General features: G+C 39.2%; 1 protein-coding gene across 1 annotated transcript in view; it reads left to right on the top strand.

The window, feature by feature from the left end:
• The window catches only part of SPOCK1 (SPARC (osteonectin), cwcv and kazal like domains proteoglycan 1), a 301504-nt gene that overhangs the window by 190623 nt on the left and 89398 nt on the right, over nucleotides 1-21483 (top strand). Inside the window, exon 5 of the mRNA XM_086759078.1 lies at nucleotides 12206-12338. Within this exon, the coding sequence (XP_086615204.1) occupies nucleotides 12206-12338 (133 nt within the window). The remainder of the gene's footprint in view (nucleotides 1-12205; nucleotides 12339-21483) is intronic.

The following is a 21483-nucleotide window of genomic DNA, read 5'->3' as shown; positions in this document are numbered from 1 at the left end:
TTCAATGTTCCTGCTATTCAGTGATCTTGTTACTCCAGTTTGCCTGTTTGTAGGGCTCTCTGCTAAATTCTAAAAGGTAGGAAAGAAATGAAGAACATTAGACCATGAATCCAAAACACAGTTGTCGATACATAAAACAACTTTACAGCTGCTATGCTACAACCCTCAGAGTGAGATTTAACCAGCCTTTGGCCTCCTTTATGTGTTAGAAATGGGCTCATGCAGACCCATCATGACCCAGAACTCTGATAGATCTAAAGACAAAAGTACATTTTGTATCCTAAAGAGCATACCGACTGAAAATAAGATAATAGATTGTAAACAAGCAAAATGTGAGAATGATTGTTCAGGTGATCTGAAAGGATTTTAGGAAGAAGATATAGGACATAGCTAAATTGATTATATTTTCCTCTTGGACATAGTGAAAAGCAGAAAGGTATTGTGCTATGACTTGCATCTGGGAAAGGAAGGATATGGCTAAAGTCCACATAATGAATGTGATGATAGGGAAACAGTGACTGAAAAATAGATAAGCTGAGAAGAAATATGCATGCTTGATTTTGTTATGGCAAGCTCCTAATGTGGACAAGATGTTCCTGAGAAGAAATCACAATAATAGTACAAAGAGACAGAAGGATAAACCAGAGAGGACACCTATGAAGTTTCTTAGACTTACCAGGATTCCAGTGTAGAAAGATGACTAGACTGTTAGAGGTAAAGCACCAAAATGACATTGAGAGAACATCTAGAGGAATTATAATACTTAATGTGATACTTCCTAGTAGAGATGGAAAGCATAGGTAAGAGTAGGTGAAGAAATAACAGCTTCTCCAAGGGACCTCATTTTTGAGGTTGGATGAAGCAGAATAAAGTTTCAGAGGTAGGAGGGAAAAGTGAGAGGAAAAGGAGAGTGGCTGGGAGGAGGCTGGAGCAGAGCAGTCAGGCTGAAGGACTGGAATCAAAATGATTGAATATAACAGTGAGTGAGAAAGGGCACTGCAATTTTTTCACTATTTTATAAAATTATCCTTAAACAAGCTGACCAGATCTTGAAAAAATAGGGCTGGAGGAGAGAGTCAGATGCCAGTGAGGCAGAAGGTAGACCACAGGCAGTAGGTATTTAAGAGAAGAAAAGTGTTTCATGAAGAAATGCAACAACATTGGAGAAAAAAGAATAGGATTAATTCGCAGTGAAAAAGTTACTGTAGATTTCCACTAGAGCAGCAGAGAATTAATAGAAAGAAAGAATAAGAATAGGGTACAAGGAATCAATAGTGAGGAGGAGAAGGACAGTGGAAAGAAGGGGATTGAAAGAGAAACTATTGAGAAAGCCATCTGGGAGCTCACAGGAATAGAGCTCAGTACACACAAAAAATGTGGTCAAAAGAGTGGCTCTCTCTTATGAGTGAGATGCTTAATTCAGGATTGGTCCAAAGGAGTTGACAGAGATGAAGAATTGTTGGCCCTTGTTCAGTCCATTAGTCCATAAGCTAAGTCACAAAGATCGAATAGGGACAAAACAGAGGGGTGAGGACACAGATACATGGTTGATCACAGCAAGAGAAACACAGAGAAATGTACGCTGAAGTGAAATTCATGTGGGAAGGAGTGATTGAAACTATGGTGGCGCATAGGCAACCAGCAACGTTATCAGCACTGAACTGATTCCTGTCTTATAACTTAGCAGCACAGTATTTAAATCTGTTTTTTACAAAACCTGTAAAAGTCCCAGGTAATGTTATGCTATATATCTAAATATGTCACTGATTGAGTCTTACTTTTTCACGTGGTAAAATATGCTTTTGAGGAAGCTGCTATAAAATGCTGAAACTTTCAAAAGTGTAAACTCATGGCTACATTGCATTTTAACAGCACCTTGAGCCTGCAAGGGTAGGGGAGCCTGTGGAGTTACGTAGTTGAAGAATATGGGAAGAATGGATGGTTTGTAATGCGTGGTTGCTAGGCTTCATGATTCAAGGTCATAGCAAAGTGGAATTTTAATAACTCAGTGGTAGTAACTCGTGAAATGTATATCTTGCAATTTCTGCAAGTATGTCGATTGCATTCATCTTCAAATTTTACCTAAAGGTGTGTTTCACCACGTGCTGTCTGGAGACTGGATCATGTGCATTCAGTTAGTATCGTAAATTAACGTGATTATGTAAATTCTGTCTATTGGTTTGGAATCTTCCTGAAGCTCCAGTCACCTTTCATTAAGACATAGCCTGATACAAGATGGGTAATGCTCTTGATGGCCTCATTTGAGAAGCTGGGAATGGTGTAGATATGATGAGCTCCATCTCTAGCATCAAATAACCAGACAGACAGCACTGAGTGTGTCAAGAAATTCGGCAGAATGTTTAGACGTTCATAGGACTGAGCTCGGCAAATCAGTAGTGCTGAATAAGCAACAGGAGCATTACCCTATTTAGATGCTAAAAAGGATGGGATTTTAAAATTACCCAGGTCCTTACAATATTTATAACTGGTTTGGTTAGCATGCATTTCACTAACGTTCATTTTATTCTGACATAGGAAACTGCATTCTGATTATTTCTCCAAACCAGCCTTGAATAGTGGATTTTGACTACGCTCTGGAGGTGACTTTGGGATTGATTTTTTTTTTTTTTTTTCAATTGTCTGTTGTTTGACAAGCCAATTCTATTAAGAAATCATATATGAATTCTTAGGTAATGGATGCTAATTGTAAAAATCCTCAACAGCTTAATCTGCTGTAGCCTTCTTGAGAATTTAGTAAGCCTCTCATAATAAAATGTGTCAGGAGGGGCAAATATTTTGCTAGCACAGCTTGTAACTGATTGTTTGTACCATGGCAGCAAGTATTCACACACCAGAAGTACTGTGCAGTCATTTTTAAGAAGAAACATTTGGTTTAGTGCCTTAAGGGCAAGAATTATTACTGTATTTTTTTAAATGCATTTACTTTCTCATCCCTACCAGCAATATGTCAATTTTTGTGAGGACTGCATGTTATTCGCCTTAGGAAAAGCAAAATCAACATAATGAAGCAGAACGCAGCTGAGCTGTCTAAGGATGCTTGGGTTGGGGGGGGGGTCATTGATTTTTCCCCTGCAGTTGCAAAATGACAATAAGATTTCTGAAGCTTTTTGCTTCAGAAAAAAAAAAGAAAACCAAACTCATGCTTTTTGGGCAGCGTGGCTTTTTGGAGTGTAGAAGTAAGGAATGTGTTGCATGAGACTGAGCTACTGCCATTGCTGGAATAAATAAGGCTGAGTTATAAAAAATACTGAGGACACAGAGCTGCTAAAGATCCCAGTGTGGGTCTGACACCTATTTCTGCCCGCTGGTTTGTCCCAGCAGGTTCATTCTGCCAAGCAGCTGCGCATCTGCAGAGACACGAGATGCCGGGGTTTTGATGGTGTTACACTTGACAGCCCCCTGCGTTTGGCTGAGGATGAGGACCACTTTGAAGCTTCTCTGTCCACAGCTACTGGGAGATTCATCAGCTGTGTTGGAAATTTCTGGTGTTATTAAATGCTGCCAAGAAATCTGCCGTGATTTTTAGCCCGGCTAAGTAACTTGCACCTTTCTGCTTGCACAGCTACTCATCCACACAGGGCTCACCACTGTAACTAGAAATATGAGCTGTAGCAGGGAAATGGTGGAAAGTGATTACTCTGCCAGATTTGGTGAAAACAATTTTGAAGATGTCTAATTGCATGAAACAGGGCACAGTGAGTGAGGATCAGCTTTCCTCCCCAACAAAATGTGACAGCTCAGATTAATCTCACATGCCATCAGCAGTTCAGCATCCTCCGAGATCTTGGCAAGCTCCACCAGCAGGAGGGGGCAGACCTGATCGGGATTTTAATATCAAAAGAATCAAATCCTGGGTAGAGAGAAGGTACCTTCATCCTCCTAAAAGGTATTCTTTTCTCATAGCTGGGAAAAACCCACGTAGGCAGTCATAGAAGGAAGGAAAGAAAGCCAGTGCCAACACAAGTATTAAATTTGCTGCACACTTCACCTTTTAGCACTCTGTGCCAAGTTACAGCGTCTCGTGCGGCATGCAAAATCCAGGGCTCAGAAGTGGCTGCTGAAGATTACTGCAAACTGAGGAACAGTAGAGAAGATTTCAGCTTTAATTATGAACTTCCTGCTATCTCCCCTCCTCCTTTGAAATTCAAGGCACTTTGTTTTATTTTTACATAGTTTGGTGCCTGAGATTCCTTTTTATGTTCGTATAAAAATAATGAAGAAAAGGGAAATAGTTTTCTTATGAAAATTCATGAGAACAGGCAGAGTTTAGAAGCTGTGTTATTTATTCAGGAGAGCATAATGACTTTTTAAAACACCGGGTTTATAGGTTTGTGTGGATTTTTTGTTTTGGTTCTTTTCCTTTGTGTACCTTGCCAGTTTTGATATCTGTGCAGCTGTGGAGCATATGTATTAGGTCTAAAAGTTGCAAATCACTAAGAATTTAGATTAAAAAATAAATTGCCTGTAAGCACAATAATCTGTTAGCTAAAAATGTAAGGCGACATTTCAAACACTATTTTTATGTATTAAACTGCCCAAAGGCAGAAATCCATGTGCTTCTCCAATGACCTTAATAAAGAATCTTACCATTTTTAGTCCAGGAATAAGTAAGGCCAAGCACTAACATCTCAGAAGGATATTTGTACTGAGAGATCCTGATATTGTGCAGAAGTAGTTGTCTTGGCATTTTAACAGTATCCATATTTAAATGATATGTTATAGCTGTTTAGACACAGACCTTGCTGTTGTTTGAGCAGCCTTGCTCAAGCAGATGCATTCGGGGGATTCTCTGACTCAGTGTTGCTGGACCTCAGAAGTTACCTGCAGCAGTGTTAGCGAATCAGTCAGTCCAACAGACTACAGTTTTTCTGGCCCTCTGGGTCTTCAGAATCTACGTTCGCTTTTCCAAATCCTCTGTTCCTTTAAAACCTGTAAGAAAATTATAAATAAGAAGATTCCTTCATCTTGCTGGACCAATAACCTTGAGCACCCTGGGCCTCAAGACCCTTTATTCTATTTCAAGAGTCGGCTGCTAGCTGGACCTAGTAGGATCTGTGCAAGAATCTTCAGGGCATTTTCCCTTCAAGACGTGTCAGGATTTTTTCTTGCAAAACTTATAGCAATACCAAAACTTTCAGCCTTCCCTATATCCTCTTGGTATATTGTTTCCCCCATGGTTTATTTGATATTGCCTTCTTACTGTTGGCAAGAAACAGAGGCTTGACTCTTCCTTGACTCTTCCTCTTCCCTTGGAGTAATCTGTTTTTCATTTGTTGGAATGACATGTGATAGATACACTTTCACCTCAACAGTCAAGATTTTCCTTTTCACTCTTCCATAAATTTTTCATCTCCAGCTCTGTGTTCTGAGTACAGTCTGCTTTCTGAGAATAGTCCTGTGGCTACTGGTGCTCTCCAGCAATGGATGAATTTAATTCCCAATGTAATCTCATTGGTGTCTTTGTTTGAAAGAACAGCAAGTAAGCAGAGTATCCATTTACTGTGGGAGAAAGTCTTGAACAAGCCTCATTCTGCCAGAAAGGTCCCCAGTCACCACCACAGAATAACAGGATGGTTTGGGTTGGAAGGGACCTTTCAAGGCCATCCAGTCGAACCCCCCTGCAAGGTGCAGGGACATCTCCAACCAGATCAGGTTGCTCAGAGCCTCGTCCAAGCTGGCCTTGAATGTTTCCAGGGATGAGGCATCCACCAGCTCTCTGGGCAACCTGTGTCAGTGTTCCACCACCCTCAGTTTAAAAAATTTTTTTCCTTGTATCAAGTCTGAATCTACCTCCTTCTGTTTTAAAACCATTACTCCTTCTATCGCAATGGGCCTTGCTAAAAAAGTTTCTCCCTGTCTTTCTTGTCAGCTCCCTTGAGGTCCTGGAAGGCTGCCCCATTAATGGTACATGCTCAATCTTTATGGGCATGCCCCGTTAAGAATCTTCGCACATCTACCAAACTACAGTGAGCAGAAGCCTTTTATTTCTTATGGCTCTTTTAAGCCAGATCTGTCTGGGAGCAGATATGAAGGCAGCAAGAGAAAGTAATCAACAGCCTTAGAACAATCAGATAGCTGAAATTATTTCTTTGAATAATGAAATCAAAGAAAGTGGCAGTATCTAAGTCCAATGGGATGATGCTGAAGTGCAAGGCAGCTCTGCATGTTATTATTCTTTGTATGTAAAGGTGCAAATTCCAAGTAGAGAAATTATTCTAATCATATATCTGTTCTCATTTTAGTGTTTGTATTAAATAAGTAGTCTGTGTCTAATTCAAAAGCTTAGTATCCTTTTTTTTCAAGGTAATATATGTAGACTATTTTCTTCACGTAGCGTGACTGGCAGTGGCTGAAGGAACATACAGCTCTTGTGAAAAATATCAAATTATAGAAATGAGGCCAAACTCTTAGCTCTAATAAACAGAATACAAAAATGATACAAAGAGAGAAGAGAGCATTGCCATTTATACTAGCAAATTTCAGCTCTATCATTCTTTTCCTCTAGAAAAAGAGAAACAGCTTATGCAAAGGAAAGATAGAAGCAGCCAGGCACTGCTGGGTTTATCTTTGTTGTGATAAGCTTCCTTCAGGGAGACAAGAACAAACTGTGCACAAGGCAGAGAGAAGGTACAGGCAGTACATTTTAAACTCTTTCCACAGTGAATTGTTCTAGCTTCAGGAAATTTGCTCTGTCAGAGCTTCTTCCAGCTTCTCAGGAAGCACAAATACTTGGTACCTGCTTTGGTGCACTGAATTTTTTAGTTTTATTTCAGTAGGGCTTGGTTGATAAGTAGTTATATGTGATGTACAGCATTTTGGCTTGATACAAGGTCTAGAAAGAAAGAAAGATGAAGTTAATCCTGATCTTGAGAAATGTCTGCATGTGAGCTGTAATTGAAAATTAATGCACACAACTCACAGGCACCTGGAGATGAGGTTATATGGAGAATGCTTGCAGCAGCTGGGCCCACATGTGGGTGCCTAACTCCAGCCTGCCTTCCAGGGAACGTGCAAACCCTGAGGATGCTGAGATCGCCCTTGCTACGTGGAAGAGGTCTCTGGAAGAGACCAATGCTTAAGTTGCAAATTTACTGTATATGTATTTGGGAATAACCAGTCTTGAAGAGGAGTAACATGCTCTTAATGTTGTAAATTTTCTTCTGGATGGGATGTCTGAGTTCTAGTACATTTTATATCTTTACTAATACTAAAGGTCATTTACAGCTTCAATTGAATTTGCACTTGGACAATCTACAACACAACAACACATAGTAGTTATGTAACTACATAAGAGCAGAGAATCGCCTTACTTATAAAATCTGTTGATATTTTGGCTATTTCTTACTTGCAGTGGTAAAACAAATATTAATTGAAACAAAAAAAAAGTTTATATAGTTTGGCATTTTAAATTATATTAGAGTTTCTCAATTGTTTTTTTCTGAGTTACAGTCATTATCTTATGTAGCAATATTATACAGCTTATTAAAATATAATATGCCCATGTTTTCTGATAAGCTGTGTCTCAAAATTGAACACTGATACTCTTGATTTGCATATTCTATACCAAATTTCAAGGTTTTGTTTTTAATTTTATGTCTTTATAGACTATGTAATCATATCATACTATTTTCACCACAGCCTCACCTAGAGACTCCATCAACAAGATAAATCAGCTGCGGAGCAGAGGCTAAGAGATCATTTTCTTCTCAATAAGTAAATTAATTAAAATCTATTAATTAGTTCAGGAAATGGCAAGAAAATTAACTTTGTGCAATAGTTTGGAAGTAAGTATTGGATGAAACTAAGCTTATGCATTTCATATCCACTCTCACTTCCTGTGTTGTGGTTGTCATGCCCTTTAGTGATGCCATCCAGGTTTCACCTGAAAAGATAAATTATTCCCTTTTTAAAATGCTACTTTAAAATATTTTAAAATTTCAATTTTTCCAAGAGTATTTCAAGGCGAATAGAAATTAAATGAGTCATAGTTCTAGGACCTATGCAAACTTTAAAATTAAATGTAAATAAAACAAATCAGAAATGTAAATGTAAACTTAAAAAACACCATCATTTTTGTGCAAGGGACTTTATTTTGGCCTCTGGCTTTGCCAGAGGTTATTGCCATGCATGCTTTTTTGTGCCGTCCTGGAGAAAACTGTTGCCGGGTGGGGAGAGGCTGGTTGATTGGCATCCCTGGGCCAGCTGCACCCATGGGGCACACCTGGAAGCATTTAAAATCTTGGGTGGGGCCAGCTTTCCTTCTGACCCTCCTTCTCCTGGCTCAAGCTGTGTGCTTGGAAGAGCTGGGTTGAAGTGTGGATGTTGGTGGCTCTGGGTGTGTGGCTGGCCGGAGCTGCCATGTATGGTCCTGGCATCTGGAAACCAGAATGTGTTCTCCCTGTTCCTGCACGAGCAAAACCAAAGTAGTCTCCCTGTATTTTCACAGTATGTGGTAAGTAGTATGCCTGAGTCATGATGTTTGTTCTCCTTGTGTTGAAGTGTGAATGTTTTAAACCTCTAAAATTTCTTTATGCATTAAATTTTTAATAGGCTGAATTCTGTAGAACTTACCTGCTCCTTAAATGTTACACCCTTTGCTGCATCGGTTCACCAGTCTGAAAAGTAACAGCAGGCAAGGTTTGTAAGTCTTAATGCTTGAGCAAGACGTTCATGTATTTTTGCTTCTGGAAAACTGAAAATACTTGTCCCTCTTGTCCTTATAGATGTGGCAGACTTTTACCCCAGTGGGGAGTTTCTGGTTTGTTTTCTCTGCACAGTTGTTGTTTTGTAATGATTTGTTGTAGATCCTTTCAACTCTGAGTCTTAAAGCAGGATTAAAGTTGGTTAAGTTGTCAGGGAAAAAAAAAAAAAAAGAAAGAGGACTAATTTGCTTTGGCCTGGCTTGCTCCTGACATATTTATTGTGAAACAAGATGATTAGCATAGCAAAACACGTTCCCGGAGCACATGAATGTGCGCTTCCATTGAGGAGGGATTTGCGGGCTGGCTGTTTGTGGCAGCCAATATCCTTGTCTAGGCTTTAATTTGTTTGTTTTGATGTTTGATGTGTTGTTAGGGGTTATAGGATTGAAAAGCTTCCAAAAGCCTTATCCTGCCTCTCAAAATATCACTCCAGAAAAATACATGTTTACTTTTGGAAAACAGATGTTCTCTCTAGGAAAGAGGTGCTTACCTAAGTTTTTTGTGGGGTTGTGGAATCTGGGTATCCAGTTAAAACTTTCAGCTGTTGCTCACTTGGCCAAACTGGCAAAAAATATTGTTTACTTGCTTCAAATACAGTGGCATTTTGTGGTATTGTTTCTGACAAAACTGTAGGTTGAAAAGAATATATTGACTTTTGAAACCCAGATAGTTTCTTGCAACCAAAATGGCTGCTGTACCCCGCTGTCAATTAAATCACACATGTGGAAGGTAGGATTGCTGCAGGTTTTGTGCAGCAGTCCCCTGCCTTGTTAAGTACTAAGTGCTACTAAAATTGCCAGCTTTTTCTTCTTAAATAATAAAATGCTTTGAGATGTACTCCACTGTGACTTCTCGTTGTTAAATATCACTCTCTTTGAGAGAATAAATTGGCTCTTACTACCAAAAGAAGATCCTGAAAATGAAGAGGGGTGAGGAGGAAGAGAATAATGTTTCCTTCAGTGTCTGTGGGTGAAACACTGCAAATGCAGCTCAGGTGAAACCATTTTCATTCCTGGCCAAGGGCGAGGCTGTGCTGGTACGCACATGGCCTGCTGCTGGCTTCAGGGCGGCTGCAGCGAGGACAGAGCTGAGGCCGAAGGCTGTGCCTGTTCTTTCCATTCTCATGAAAGGGATGGAAAGGGCCACTGGGCTTGATGAGCTGCTGAATTTACTTGAAATGGAAAAATTAATTTATTTTTAAGAATGGGAGAGTAGAAAACATTATTAGCTCCAGAAGAATCTTGAGGGGACCAAGGCAGGATTAAGTAAACTAAGAGAGGGGAGGTGTAAGGCTGTGCAGGGGACAAGCAGCCGTGTCCAGAGCAGACTTTTCTTTTAAGGTTATAATGTGGAAATACCTAAATGTAGTTTGGTCTGTGAATGCTGTACAACGTATTTCATACTTGTTACTCAGAGCCTCAAGATGCTGTGATTTGTTAGGCAACAGTCTAGCTAAGAACTTCAAACTACGTTTAATTTTGATGAGGTGCTCATTAGTTCAATCGCTCATCTCCATCCTGCGCGCTTTGTGGCTAATGGCTTTGAAGATGATGGCACTAAATCATATGGTTCAAGTTTAGCATTTCTTAGCTCTTTTTCTATGACTAATCTTAAAACTTTCTTCTTAACAATTTTACTTATAGCCAAGGGTCTGTCTTTTGAGATTGTGGAAGTCAAAGTCTCTGAAAAGTCTGCTTTGTGCCATGATCTGTCCTTCTGCTGTCTCCAAAGGAGAAGCACGGCACCTTCTACGCGTCTCCTGTCTCCACTCATCACTAGCTACAGTGCTACATCCAAACATATTTTTGACTCTTGAGTTTCTAGAAGTGCAGGGCCATAAGTAAAGTGAAGGAGGAAATTGTCTTGTCAAGCTGAAAGGACAAAAGAAATGCCTATAATCAAAATAGTTCCAGAAAATAAGATGATTACATTTTTATTAACAAAGCATTGTGGGAGGCAAGGGGGCTGCAAAAAAGTTGGTTACTCTGGAAGACTTAAGTAAATGCTTTGTACAACCCCAGGATAAGAGCACGTGTCTGCAGAGATGTATTTGGGGGTTCAGAGCCAAGCAACCCCCCCCCCAGCAGCATTTGGCAGCTGGTACCAGGGTAACTCTGCAAGGCAGGATGCGTCTGAACGAGGGAAAGCTGCTCTGTGCATTAAGAAAACTTCTTCAGAATAACAAGGGAATTTAGTCTTTAATACTAGCCTTCTATTTTCATAGTTTATGATCTCATGATTGGATTCCTTCTGTGGATACAAGCTTCTTGATAGTACTAGTCATCATTGTGACAAAGGTTAGTCTTGAAGAAAACTAGAACTGAGATGAACAAATAGAATTTTTATTATTTTAACAGCTGAATGTGTCATTACATCAGAGTCAGTATTGTGTAGCAAATTGCAAGCTGTACTGAAATTGCTTTAAAATATATCCGTATATATTTTTCTAAAACTGTGATAAAGTCATTCAGCGGCGCACTGAAATGTATTTCCAGCTGAACTGTTATATCATATCTTTTTTACTGTGGTATGAGAACAGATGGCAGTTATTTTTCTTAACAGTCTTCAGCAGAGCTGATGCAATGCCTTGCCTTCCCTTGTAAATATGTTCAAGTGAAAGACAAGTACACATGGCCAAAAAGAACCTGCACTGTTACGCTGACTTGGGGTTTGTAAAGCAAACTTTTAATCAACTTACAGGATTATGCTGGTGAGAATTACGTAATGTTTTATCAGTTAAGTAGTTAATTATGAACGGAAAATGAGCTATTAATCAGAATCAATTGCATATATTTTGCAATAAGTTTTTGGAGCAGGTGTCTTTTTCGCAGACATTTTTAATGGAATAATTGAGTATTCCATGACTTGAGGACAACTGCAATCACACCCATGGTACAAATGCATGTGGAGATTTGGAGATGCTCTCTGACACTTCATAGCATTCCTGGGGGGACTGTGATTGATCTGAGAATAACAGCTGCTCAGAGAGGGCTACTGCACACTGTGTGACAAATTTGTTTGGTGATTTAATACATTTTTGTAAGCATAATATAGACTGCAGTGTTTTCCAGAGGATTTTGTTGCTACCTACTCTAAATCTGAATTCTGCCTTAACATTAACTTGGCAACTTGGAGAAGGCCTGGTGAAAATGTCTCTGAGTACAACCTGATGAACTCTACTTGCCTGCTTCACCAGGAACACTGTGCAGTTTAATAAAATGCTGTATTCATAAGGGATCCGTTTGTAGTTATAAATCAAAATCAAGCTGTGAAGTATTGTAAATGTAGGACTGCATACCAATTTATGACTTTTAGATTGTCTGCTGTAATGTGCCATATTATAGAAGCATTGCTAGGAGCTACGTTAAATTTACTGGCTTTCACTGTGGTGAAAATCCAGTTTTGCCTTATTCAGAGAAGCTTTCGTTCTTCTGTTTTATACAAGCATGTTCAAAAAAACCCTGGTGTCTCTTATTTTACAGCCTTCGACAAAAGAAAGGGAACTTGGCCCAGAAGCACTGGACTGGACCAGCTAACATAGTAAAATGCAAGCCGTGCCCCATGACGCATGGCAACGCTGTCTGTGGATCTGATGGACACACGTACACTACCAAGGTGAGTTCTGCTTGTGACCCAAAATCCTGTCAGTAGTGGTTGTCCAGGCTGTAGTATGAAAATGAATGAGCTTTCGTTAATAGGCAGTATTAAATTACAGCCTCCTTCAGTCTTGGAATATTTTTGTGTAAAATGTTGCTGATAAATGTAGACTTTTACATATTTAACAAACAGCAAATTGGAATGACAAATCAGAATCTTACGACTTCCATGATTCATGTTTCTCTAAATAGTTCATTCTTGCTAACGAACTAGAACGCTTTCAATACTGATGATGCAACAGAAAAAAAATCATTTAATCGGATTGGCTTGTTTGGACAAGAAGATTTTGGGATAGTTCTTGTCTAAAGATTTGGTCTCCAAATGGTAAAATAACTTGGCAGTATCATTGTTCTGTGATAGTTTTGGTTTTTTGTTGGTGTTTTTTTTTTTTAATTCACACTTTTAATATGCTTGCCTGCCAGTTGCAGCCTATATGGTACCATAAAAAAAATTCCCATAAACCAGTGGGGATAAATTCACTCGCTGTTATACTGAAAATATGATCACCTTAGGGCTTGATTCAATTAAAGAAACCAGCTTCACAGTCATTCTGCAGTGCAGATCTCCTATTATCAAATAAAGCCTTCCATGTCTCAGCAACTTGTTCCATAAACAGCACATCAGGCACTGGAAGTCAGCTGTAGGGAATACCCCTAAGGTTTTCTTCTCTTCCTGCGTGCAAGGTAAGGTTTGACAGCCAGTAAAACTACCCTTTAAAATCCAAAAATAGCCCCCCAAGTTTCCAGGAAAATAAAGTGATGGGGGGAAAAAATTCTCTGCTGTGATGTAACAGTGCTGACAAAATTGCACCTACATTCTCTCAGCTAGGCAGGTTGAATGCTTCATCCATTAAAGGACACAAATATTAAAATGCTGCCGTGGATAATTCATTTAAGCCTCTCTTCTCTTCTAACTGAAGGATTTGCATGGCCAAAGGAGCAAATCAGCAGAAACTCTCTCATCCTTGCACACACAGGCTGCAGAAAAAGGGCTCCACCTTGGTGTTAAACAACGTACACTTTAATACTCTGTAGGAGTATGTAATGCAGTCATGTAGCATTCGTATTTAGGTTTAAAATTGGACTCACTTTGAAAACAACTTTTTTCAGTCTGAACTCTTGATAGTACGTAAGCTATTCTGTAGTAAATAGCTTTCATTGTATATTCAGTCATCCTGTTGAACTAATTTCTGTGCGTCTTGCCTGTCTCCCTGTTAGAGCTGAGTCTTTTTTTTTTTTAACTTTCTATATTTCTTACCAAATGGTTTTCTTCAGAAATTCTACCAATGTCATGAATTCACCAAACTGTTGTGACTGCAGTGTAAGCCTGGCAGCTATAATGAGGACATCAAACAATTCGTGTTGCTGACATACTTTACTATCAAAGACCTCCCAGAATTTGCCTCTGTTTGGGCGGTGTTCTTTAAAGGAGACCTTTAGAAGATTTATTCTGAAGCAACTTTGTCTTACCTGCATTTGTTGTGTGTTTCGCTGTCAATTGCTCCTGTCATAGCAATTGAAAATTAAAGCTGTTGGTCTCTCAAGTGCAGCAACTCCTTTTCCACAGTTTTTTCCCCACGTTCTCCACCACTGTCTGAGGAGGGCAGGCTTTTGGAGTGTTGTTCCACAGGAGCGATTGCTTGCCACACTGCTATTTGTAGCTGCTTTTTCTGCATTATTTTTTTTTCCTTGATTGAAGGGCTCCTCCAGTGTCATGCTGTTTGGTAATCCTTCTGTAACATCCGGTCCCAGTAAGAGGATGCATGTCTGCTTAACCCGTACGCGATATCAAGGAGATGCTGATGGCAGTGCTAGTGTTCTTTGCTGTGTACAGTGCATTGTAAATCTGTGAGTATGTTATTACAGTAACCTGCAGAACATCATCGTCTCTCTACAATTTCTTCTAAAAGCTCTGCTTCACTGATTTTATGGTTTTTTAAAGGAAAATTTTGGTAAGCGAGCTGAAAATACTTTAGGCAGAAAGTTAAAGCGAAATAGTATATTTTAACGTCCTAACAAATAACATTTTTATGGTCAGGAATGATCATGGGTTTCTGGTATCTTTTATGAACAGAATACAGCTGCTTCCTTCAAAATCACCATTAGTTTTCAGCAGATAGTGTGATCCCTCTTTCTTGCCCTTAAGTCACTAAAATCAAAGCTTTTTTTTTTTTGGTAGTTTTCTTTCACATGCAGTGCTGTTGGCAAGTGTTATTTCTGGCACTGCATGTTCTAGCACTGACTGTGAAAATGCAAAGAGGTGGACGTCTGAGTCTGGGCAAATACCACACTGCTTTGCATTTGTAGGTATGTATTCGTATCTGGCTCTGCATCAGCTGCTTTGGGAACGTGTAATGAAGTGCTAGGGAAATGAAAGGATTCTTGCTAAGCTTGTAAACAAAAGATGGAGAGTAGCCACTACATTTCGGGGAGGGGGAAGAAAAAATCTTCTGAAATTGTATATTGACTATCTACTCACATAGGCAGAGAGGCAGTATAGGTATACAGACAGCATTTTGATCCATCTTGGCTCCGTTTCATCTTTGTCTTTTCCTGCTAGCACAGCAGGGAGGAGGCAGGATTTGGGCTTTAGAGTTCATGGCGTGGCAGAGCAGCATCAAAGAATTTCATTAATAACTACAGGCTACCATACAACACTATCAGTAGTGTTTGTACCAGGGATTGCTCTTTCCATACTTTGAACTGTTCACTGAGGTAAATAGGAGTGAAAAGGAAATGATACTGCAGAAGTATGACTAATAAAACGCAGATGAAACTTGGATGTCAATAAATGCACAGTAATTCACATTAAGAGAAAATAACCAAATATACCTAGCACAGGCTCTTATTGAGCCACTTGATCTTAGAATAATTCTGACTGTTTTTCTGAAGGCATCGTAATGTCTGGAATGTGCAAGGAAGCACAATTAACTAGAGCACTTTAGCATGATTTTCTGTGAAATCATGACTCATTGAAAAAGGACTTTTGTACTTAATAAAACAAGATCTAATTAAATTATAAGTCAGTAGTTTCAAGACAAAGTAAGTATTTTTATTTTTTCAGATCAAAATAAAATTTTTAAATTTACCACAGCACAGTGTTGTGCAGGACAAAGAGATAAATGGGATTTATATAAATCCATGGAGAGAACAGATCCACTGCAGGCTGGTAAACCGCTAGCCCACAGAGTCCCTAAGCCAGTGATTACCAGAAGCTGAGATGATGGGCATAGTTTGGCAGGACTGATTTGTTCTGTTTCTGATTTGCTCTCTTTTACTCCTTTGTAGTTAGTTTTCTTACTTTTAAGGGTGCACAGCTTGGCAGGATGCTAGCCTGAGGGATCGCAACGCTGAAATAATGTGGTTCTTGGACTCTTACACAAAAGTGGAGGCATCCATATCTTTACATAAGGCAAGCTGGTAATGGAGCAAGCATACTCCAAGTATTGCTCCTTAAGAAAGGAGCATATTTATTTTTCATTTCAACTTTGACTTAGGTTGAAATTTCTTTTTAAACAGCTCCTGAGTGTTCCTTTATATCGTTGCTTGGCATTTTTAGTTTCGAACCCTTCAAAGTTTACTTTCAGACCTTAAACCAAAATTAAGACTGCAGAACTTGATCTGCAGTGATGCTCAGTAGAGCTTATGGAATATGGAGGACTTTGATTTGGTCTCTTTTAATGAAAATTTAAAAAAATCTTTAAGGATTCAACTCCAGGAACGTAATATAAAATGCATTTTTAATTGTAGGGTTTTTTTTCAGTGGTGTTTTAGTTATTCCTGACTGGGTAATAAAAATCTTTCATTCATACAGAGTATATGGCAAAATAGCAAAAGCATTATCTCGCTGATTGGCAGTGTTTTATAATTCTCAGACTGTTACGCTTTTTGTTCTAGTGCTTTCTGCAGAGATTGCATTTTGAAAGAAAGCATTTTGCTTATGTTAATTATAGTGCTGGTGGCTCTGGGAACTGACTGTACCCATCCCCTTGACTGTAAGGGATTAGGATTCTCTGAAGGCAGCTGTGTGCTGAGTGGCAGAGGAAATGGTATTGACCCAGCAGAAATATGGGCTATGTGACATATTCTTGAGGACCACTGCTGCAGTATGCTGTTACGCCAGGATGTCTCTGGAGATGCTCAGTAACTGATACTGTGGGTAAAAGAGTGCAACAGAATCGTGGACCTTTGCTCAGGTTAAGATGTTGGGTTAATGGAAGTCAGCATGGCAGACTTTCTTGAGCTTTTCTAACTGAATAGTTTTTAATCAAAACCAACTTTATTTTTTAACACTTGAAATTTTCTTCATGAAGACAGATGTTGTAGACCTAGAGACAAGAACTTCTTGATAAAATTGGGGAGAGTGATCCAGCCCAAAGCACTCCATAATAGGAGGCTCATTTAAAAAAAAAAAAAAAGTAAACCAAAAACTGCTGTGTTTAAGCTACTGGCTGATGCAGATAGAGGCTCAGGTTTCTTAACTTGCTCTCTCAGTTCCATCCAATACATAAAGCCTTCAGCGTCTTGACTAATTCTGAGCTAGTCAAAAGAAACTTTTTTAATCTGCCATTGGAAAATATTCAAAGGTGTTGGTTTCCAACACAAAGGTAAATGAGCAAGTGTTGAAAATTGAGAAGTCCACGTCCAGATTTTGTGCTACAAGGGATTTAAAAGTGTCACCCAAACTATCACTGTAGGAGACACAGGTGCTGAGTATATTAGTGGATCTTAAGCTGATTCTGCTTCATATATGGGAGTTGTACTGCTTGAAAATCTTGCTATCCCTTAGGCGTTAAGCCTTTCTGGTTGTTTCTCTGAAATGTCTTCAAAACTTGTTTCCACTGTTTCATCAGCTTCACAGAAGTGCTGAAGTTGAAGGAGATGACAAAGTTTGGTTGTGGTGTGTGGTGGATTTTTTTTTGTGCTGTTTTGTTTTCCAGATGATGCACTAGTTCTACTAGGTGCTGGGCTGTTCTAGCTGCACCAATATTTCATTACAAAATTTGAATGCAAATGTAAAATGTGGCTTGTATCTACTCAGTCCTCATGCCCTGTTTCCAGCAATCATTCCTGGCATTTTTTGGACTTGCATAATTTTGTTATAATTCTGGAAACTTTAGAAACTCTCTGTCACCCTTTCCTGTTGACTCTGACCTCAAAGGGCCTTAGGTTTGTAAAAAACTTCACCGAGTCTCTAGTTACTGCTTGAAAAGTGTGTTAAAATGTGTACGTTCTTTCCCATATTATAAAACTGCGTAACGATAAAAATTACTGTTTCCTGGGTATAGCAGCTATAGTGCTCTGACAATACAAAGCACTTGCATAGCATATTGCAGTCAGAATCTTCAGAGCTTTTTAAAGTACTAATGAATTAAGTAAGCTTCTGAGGTACCTAAGCCTGTAAAGAATGCTATGTAATTGGTTAATGTTTTTGTCAGCAACACATTAAGAAGAATAACTCTGCAGCTGTCAGTTTTACAGGAAGTTTAATTAAGCTAGTTAATAAAGCAATTACCTGAACATGATGATGACTGCACTTAGCAAATCAGAAAATGAAAACAAGAATGATCTTAAAGTACAAAACATACCACCTCAATGACTAATGGTCCCTTCAAAGATGGAAAGGTACATTGGTGTAATTATTGTGCTTCTAATTAGGTACATTGTTATTCTGCAAATTTTAATTAAATCATTGCAAACTAATTAAGTACATGATCATGTCTCTCTTTGTTTGAAAATGGAAAAATTACCTAATGTTGTCATAACATTAGGTAACAAATTTTATTTTAAGGGAAGTGCAAGAGAAATAATTTTCCAACAGTCTTGAAATGAGAGAAAAAAATGACTGAAATAACAAAACACTATTAGTTAAGTGTGGGCTGCTACATTAAATTAGGAGGAGTCTGTATTCAGAAGCAGAACTAACAGATATTTGTTGAAGTGTCCAAGTGTTGAGTCACTTGGCACCATGGTTTGGTGGTTCATAATCCAGCTATCGGCCAGATGACCTCTCCTAGGCGCTGGGTGCAGTTATCCAGCTGTGGTTTTGTGCAGCGTTCCCTGTCTGCGGTTTGTCTGAGGGCTGACTCAGCCTTTCAGCTAACACAGCGAGTGCAATTCCTGATGGAAAACAAGATGATAGAGGCTTAGCAGGTGTTAAAACCTGTTCTGTCCTCAGATGAAGCGATGGATTAAATTTGATGTTAACTTTTAGCTTTGGTTTGGTTTTTTAAGGGAAAATATAAGGAAAAGGGCATGGTAAGGAAAGACAGGAAGAATAAGACAAGGTAGGAATCCCTGGAGAAGAAAATCAAGTCATCCTTATGTATTTGCTCTGTATACAAAGTTTAAAGACTGTTGATGTACAAGAATAAATTATTCTTTCCTCTCACCCTCCTACTTTTATTCATCCCATTTTGAATCTATGAAACTCAATTCTTTGCTTGGAGTTCAGAGTCTAGGCCTGACGTAGTCTATCGTGGCTTGAACGTCTCCACTGTAGATCTGGTGTGTTAGCCCGTTCTTCCACTGACCTACGCTGTGATGCTGGGGAATCTGCATTTTTCCCCTTTCATGGTTTGGAAAGATCTGTACTCTCTCTTAATAAAATAGTGGGAGAATTACTTTGAAGTCATAATGAAAATAACTTGAATGATTTAGGGGTTGGGAGGGGATGTGGTGGTGTTTGTTTGTGTTAAATCAAATGTGTCTGTATAAGGCATGACAGCACCATTACTAAGTTTCCTGGAGTTTTCTGATCAAGCTGGTCAGGATTTTTAATGGAATGTTGAAATATCTTTTTGTGGAAATTGATAGGTTTCGTGGGATGTGACTGTTCTGATGGATTTTTTTTTTTTAATACAAAAAAAATATTTTATGTAGTTGTTGCTGCTTCCTTATTCCAGTAGTAGGTTTTCAACATTCATTTCTATTTCATTATTTGATTAATTTTGTTGCAGGGTGTTTCCTAACTGTAGCAATACATCTGGCATGAGACTTTCAGCATTACTGACTTTATTCTCAGAAATAACGACAGGGAAATTCCGTAAGACTGGGAGAACTAGAATTTGCCTAAGGCTGACTACCTTTGTACATCACTCGCTTGTCGCGGGCACATCTGGCTACTGTGTTCCTAGAAAAGGTAGATGCCCCCTCAGCCTCTGTGGTCTGGGCAAGTGAGACTTGAGATTTGAAATCAAAAGCTGTGTGAGGCTGTTACTGTGTAATCAAGTCCTAAATCATAAACCATGTCTCTCAGAAGGCAAAACATAGAGCTCTGTACTGTGCCTACCGCAGCTGCACGGTTTATTTGGTTTAAGCATAGGTGAGCAGTGTTATTTGAAGAAGTGCTGTTTATCCTAAAGATGTCCTGTTGTTTATATGTTTTCTTCTCAGCATGGTCTCAAGGAATGAGCAGAGAATTGGGAATAAGGTAGATCTCGATTCCTTTGTACCTGGTAATCGACACCAGTATCTTAAGATAGTTATGTCCAAGAGGTGTTTTTGCATATGCTCAAAGAATGGCATTAATCTTTCAGTCGTTAATGTACTCAAAAAATGGCTTTCTATCTCCTGTGTTCTTTCCAGTGCTACCTCTCAGGGCTGTTTTGGCCACTAATAAACAATCCAGACAGAGATCTGTGCTTTTCCCTGGCTGGGGAACCTTTGTTAAACTCTGAGGGAGCTGGGAAGTATAACTTTTGAACTCTGTTCAAATAACCATGCGATTCGGCAAATTCCTAAGTTTCTTTTCAAATCCCATTTCGTTTTATGTTGAAGTAGAGAAGCTTTTGCTTTTCAGTGGTGTCGGACAGTAAATTCAAAATCCTGAACAATCCTCTACCAGTTTTATATCCTAACTGGGGAAAAACTTAGGCCTGCATAACTGATCTGTGCATTGTGGCTACTTCTGTGACAGCTTCCCAGCTAAACCCCATGAATATATACATGTTCGCAAGATTGTTCACCTGGTGTGGTATGAATTGTGAGAACAATTTGAAAATAGAGGGTTCTGCAGTGAAGCAACAGGTAGAGGGCAAAAACGAAGAGCTCTGAGCAGTTTTTACAGGGTAAGGGCCGCTTTGTCGTGTTGCAAGGTTTGAGGTTCTGTGAGTTAATGGGAAATTGCCGCGGCCCAAGCCGTGATGTTGTTTCAGAGCCTCTGCTTGTTACTCTCCCTTTGGCCTTTGGAGAAGGAGCCTTCATTAACACAGTTCTGCAAACAAAAAAAAAAAAAGTGAAATCTTTTGAATCCCATGAAGAATCCTCTTATGCAGAAGATACTGATTATTTTGTGGGAAACTGGCTGCTGAAAACTGTTAAAGGCACCAGTCAGCGTTGGAAAGAGGAGGGGGTTGCTTTGGTTCTGGTGAAGGCTGGTGGTCTCACGTATCCTGCGTAAAGGCAGGACAGCAAAATATTGGAGGCGTTCTGGGGAACGGTTAGATGGCTCACAAACTAGTTTTGTTGTTCCTTGGTGTAATTTCTTTTAAGATAAATTAATTAAAATTCCTACCACTCTGATTTCTGTTGGGTCCAGCGAGCAAAAGGCCCTGACAGAAAGCAAAATTTCTCCAAAGTTGTACCTCCAAATTTTAATAACTATGGGTTAAGCAAGTTGGTCTAATTAGGGTATGGCAATGTTTATCTCCTTCCTCTAACCTTGCCTAGCAGGGAAAGGATATTTTTAGTTTATTTCTTCATGTTCTAACATTGCTCAGTCCAAAACAATTTGGCTTTGCACAGACTGGATCCTTTGCGATTAACGTATTTTGTCAGTTTCTAAATCCGAATTTTTTTTTCTTACGTCCCAAGTCTGTTACTTTACTGTGGTTAAGGCTTGTCAAAGTTGAATATTTTAATTATCAAGTTAAGCCCACAGAATCTGGGGAACGTTGCAATGAAATGTCTCTATTGGGCAAGTTGCTGCAAGTGGTAATTCATTCTTTGTATTATTTTGGTAACTTGAGTATATAGAAAACACTGCTCTAAACTCCCTAAAAAACCCCTGCTTGATATGTAGCCGCTGTAGCGATGCTGGGGAAATGCACTATAAGTATAACGCGCAGAATAAAATATCCTTCAGATTTCCAACAAACAGACGC

Source organism: Chlamydotis macqueenii, chromosome 14 (genome assembly GCF_036417535.1).
Source record: "Chlamydotis macqueenii isolate bChlMac1 chromosome 14, bChlMac1.mat, whole genome shotgun sequence".
NCBI classification, from domain to species: Eukaryota; Metazoa; Chordata; class Aves; order Otidiformes; family Otididae; genus Chlamydotis; species Chlamydotis macqueenii.
Note: the sequence above shows the minus strand (reverse complement) of the source record. Positions and strands in the feature narration are given on the sequence as shown.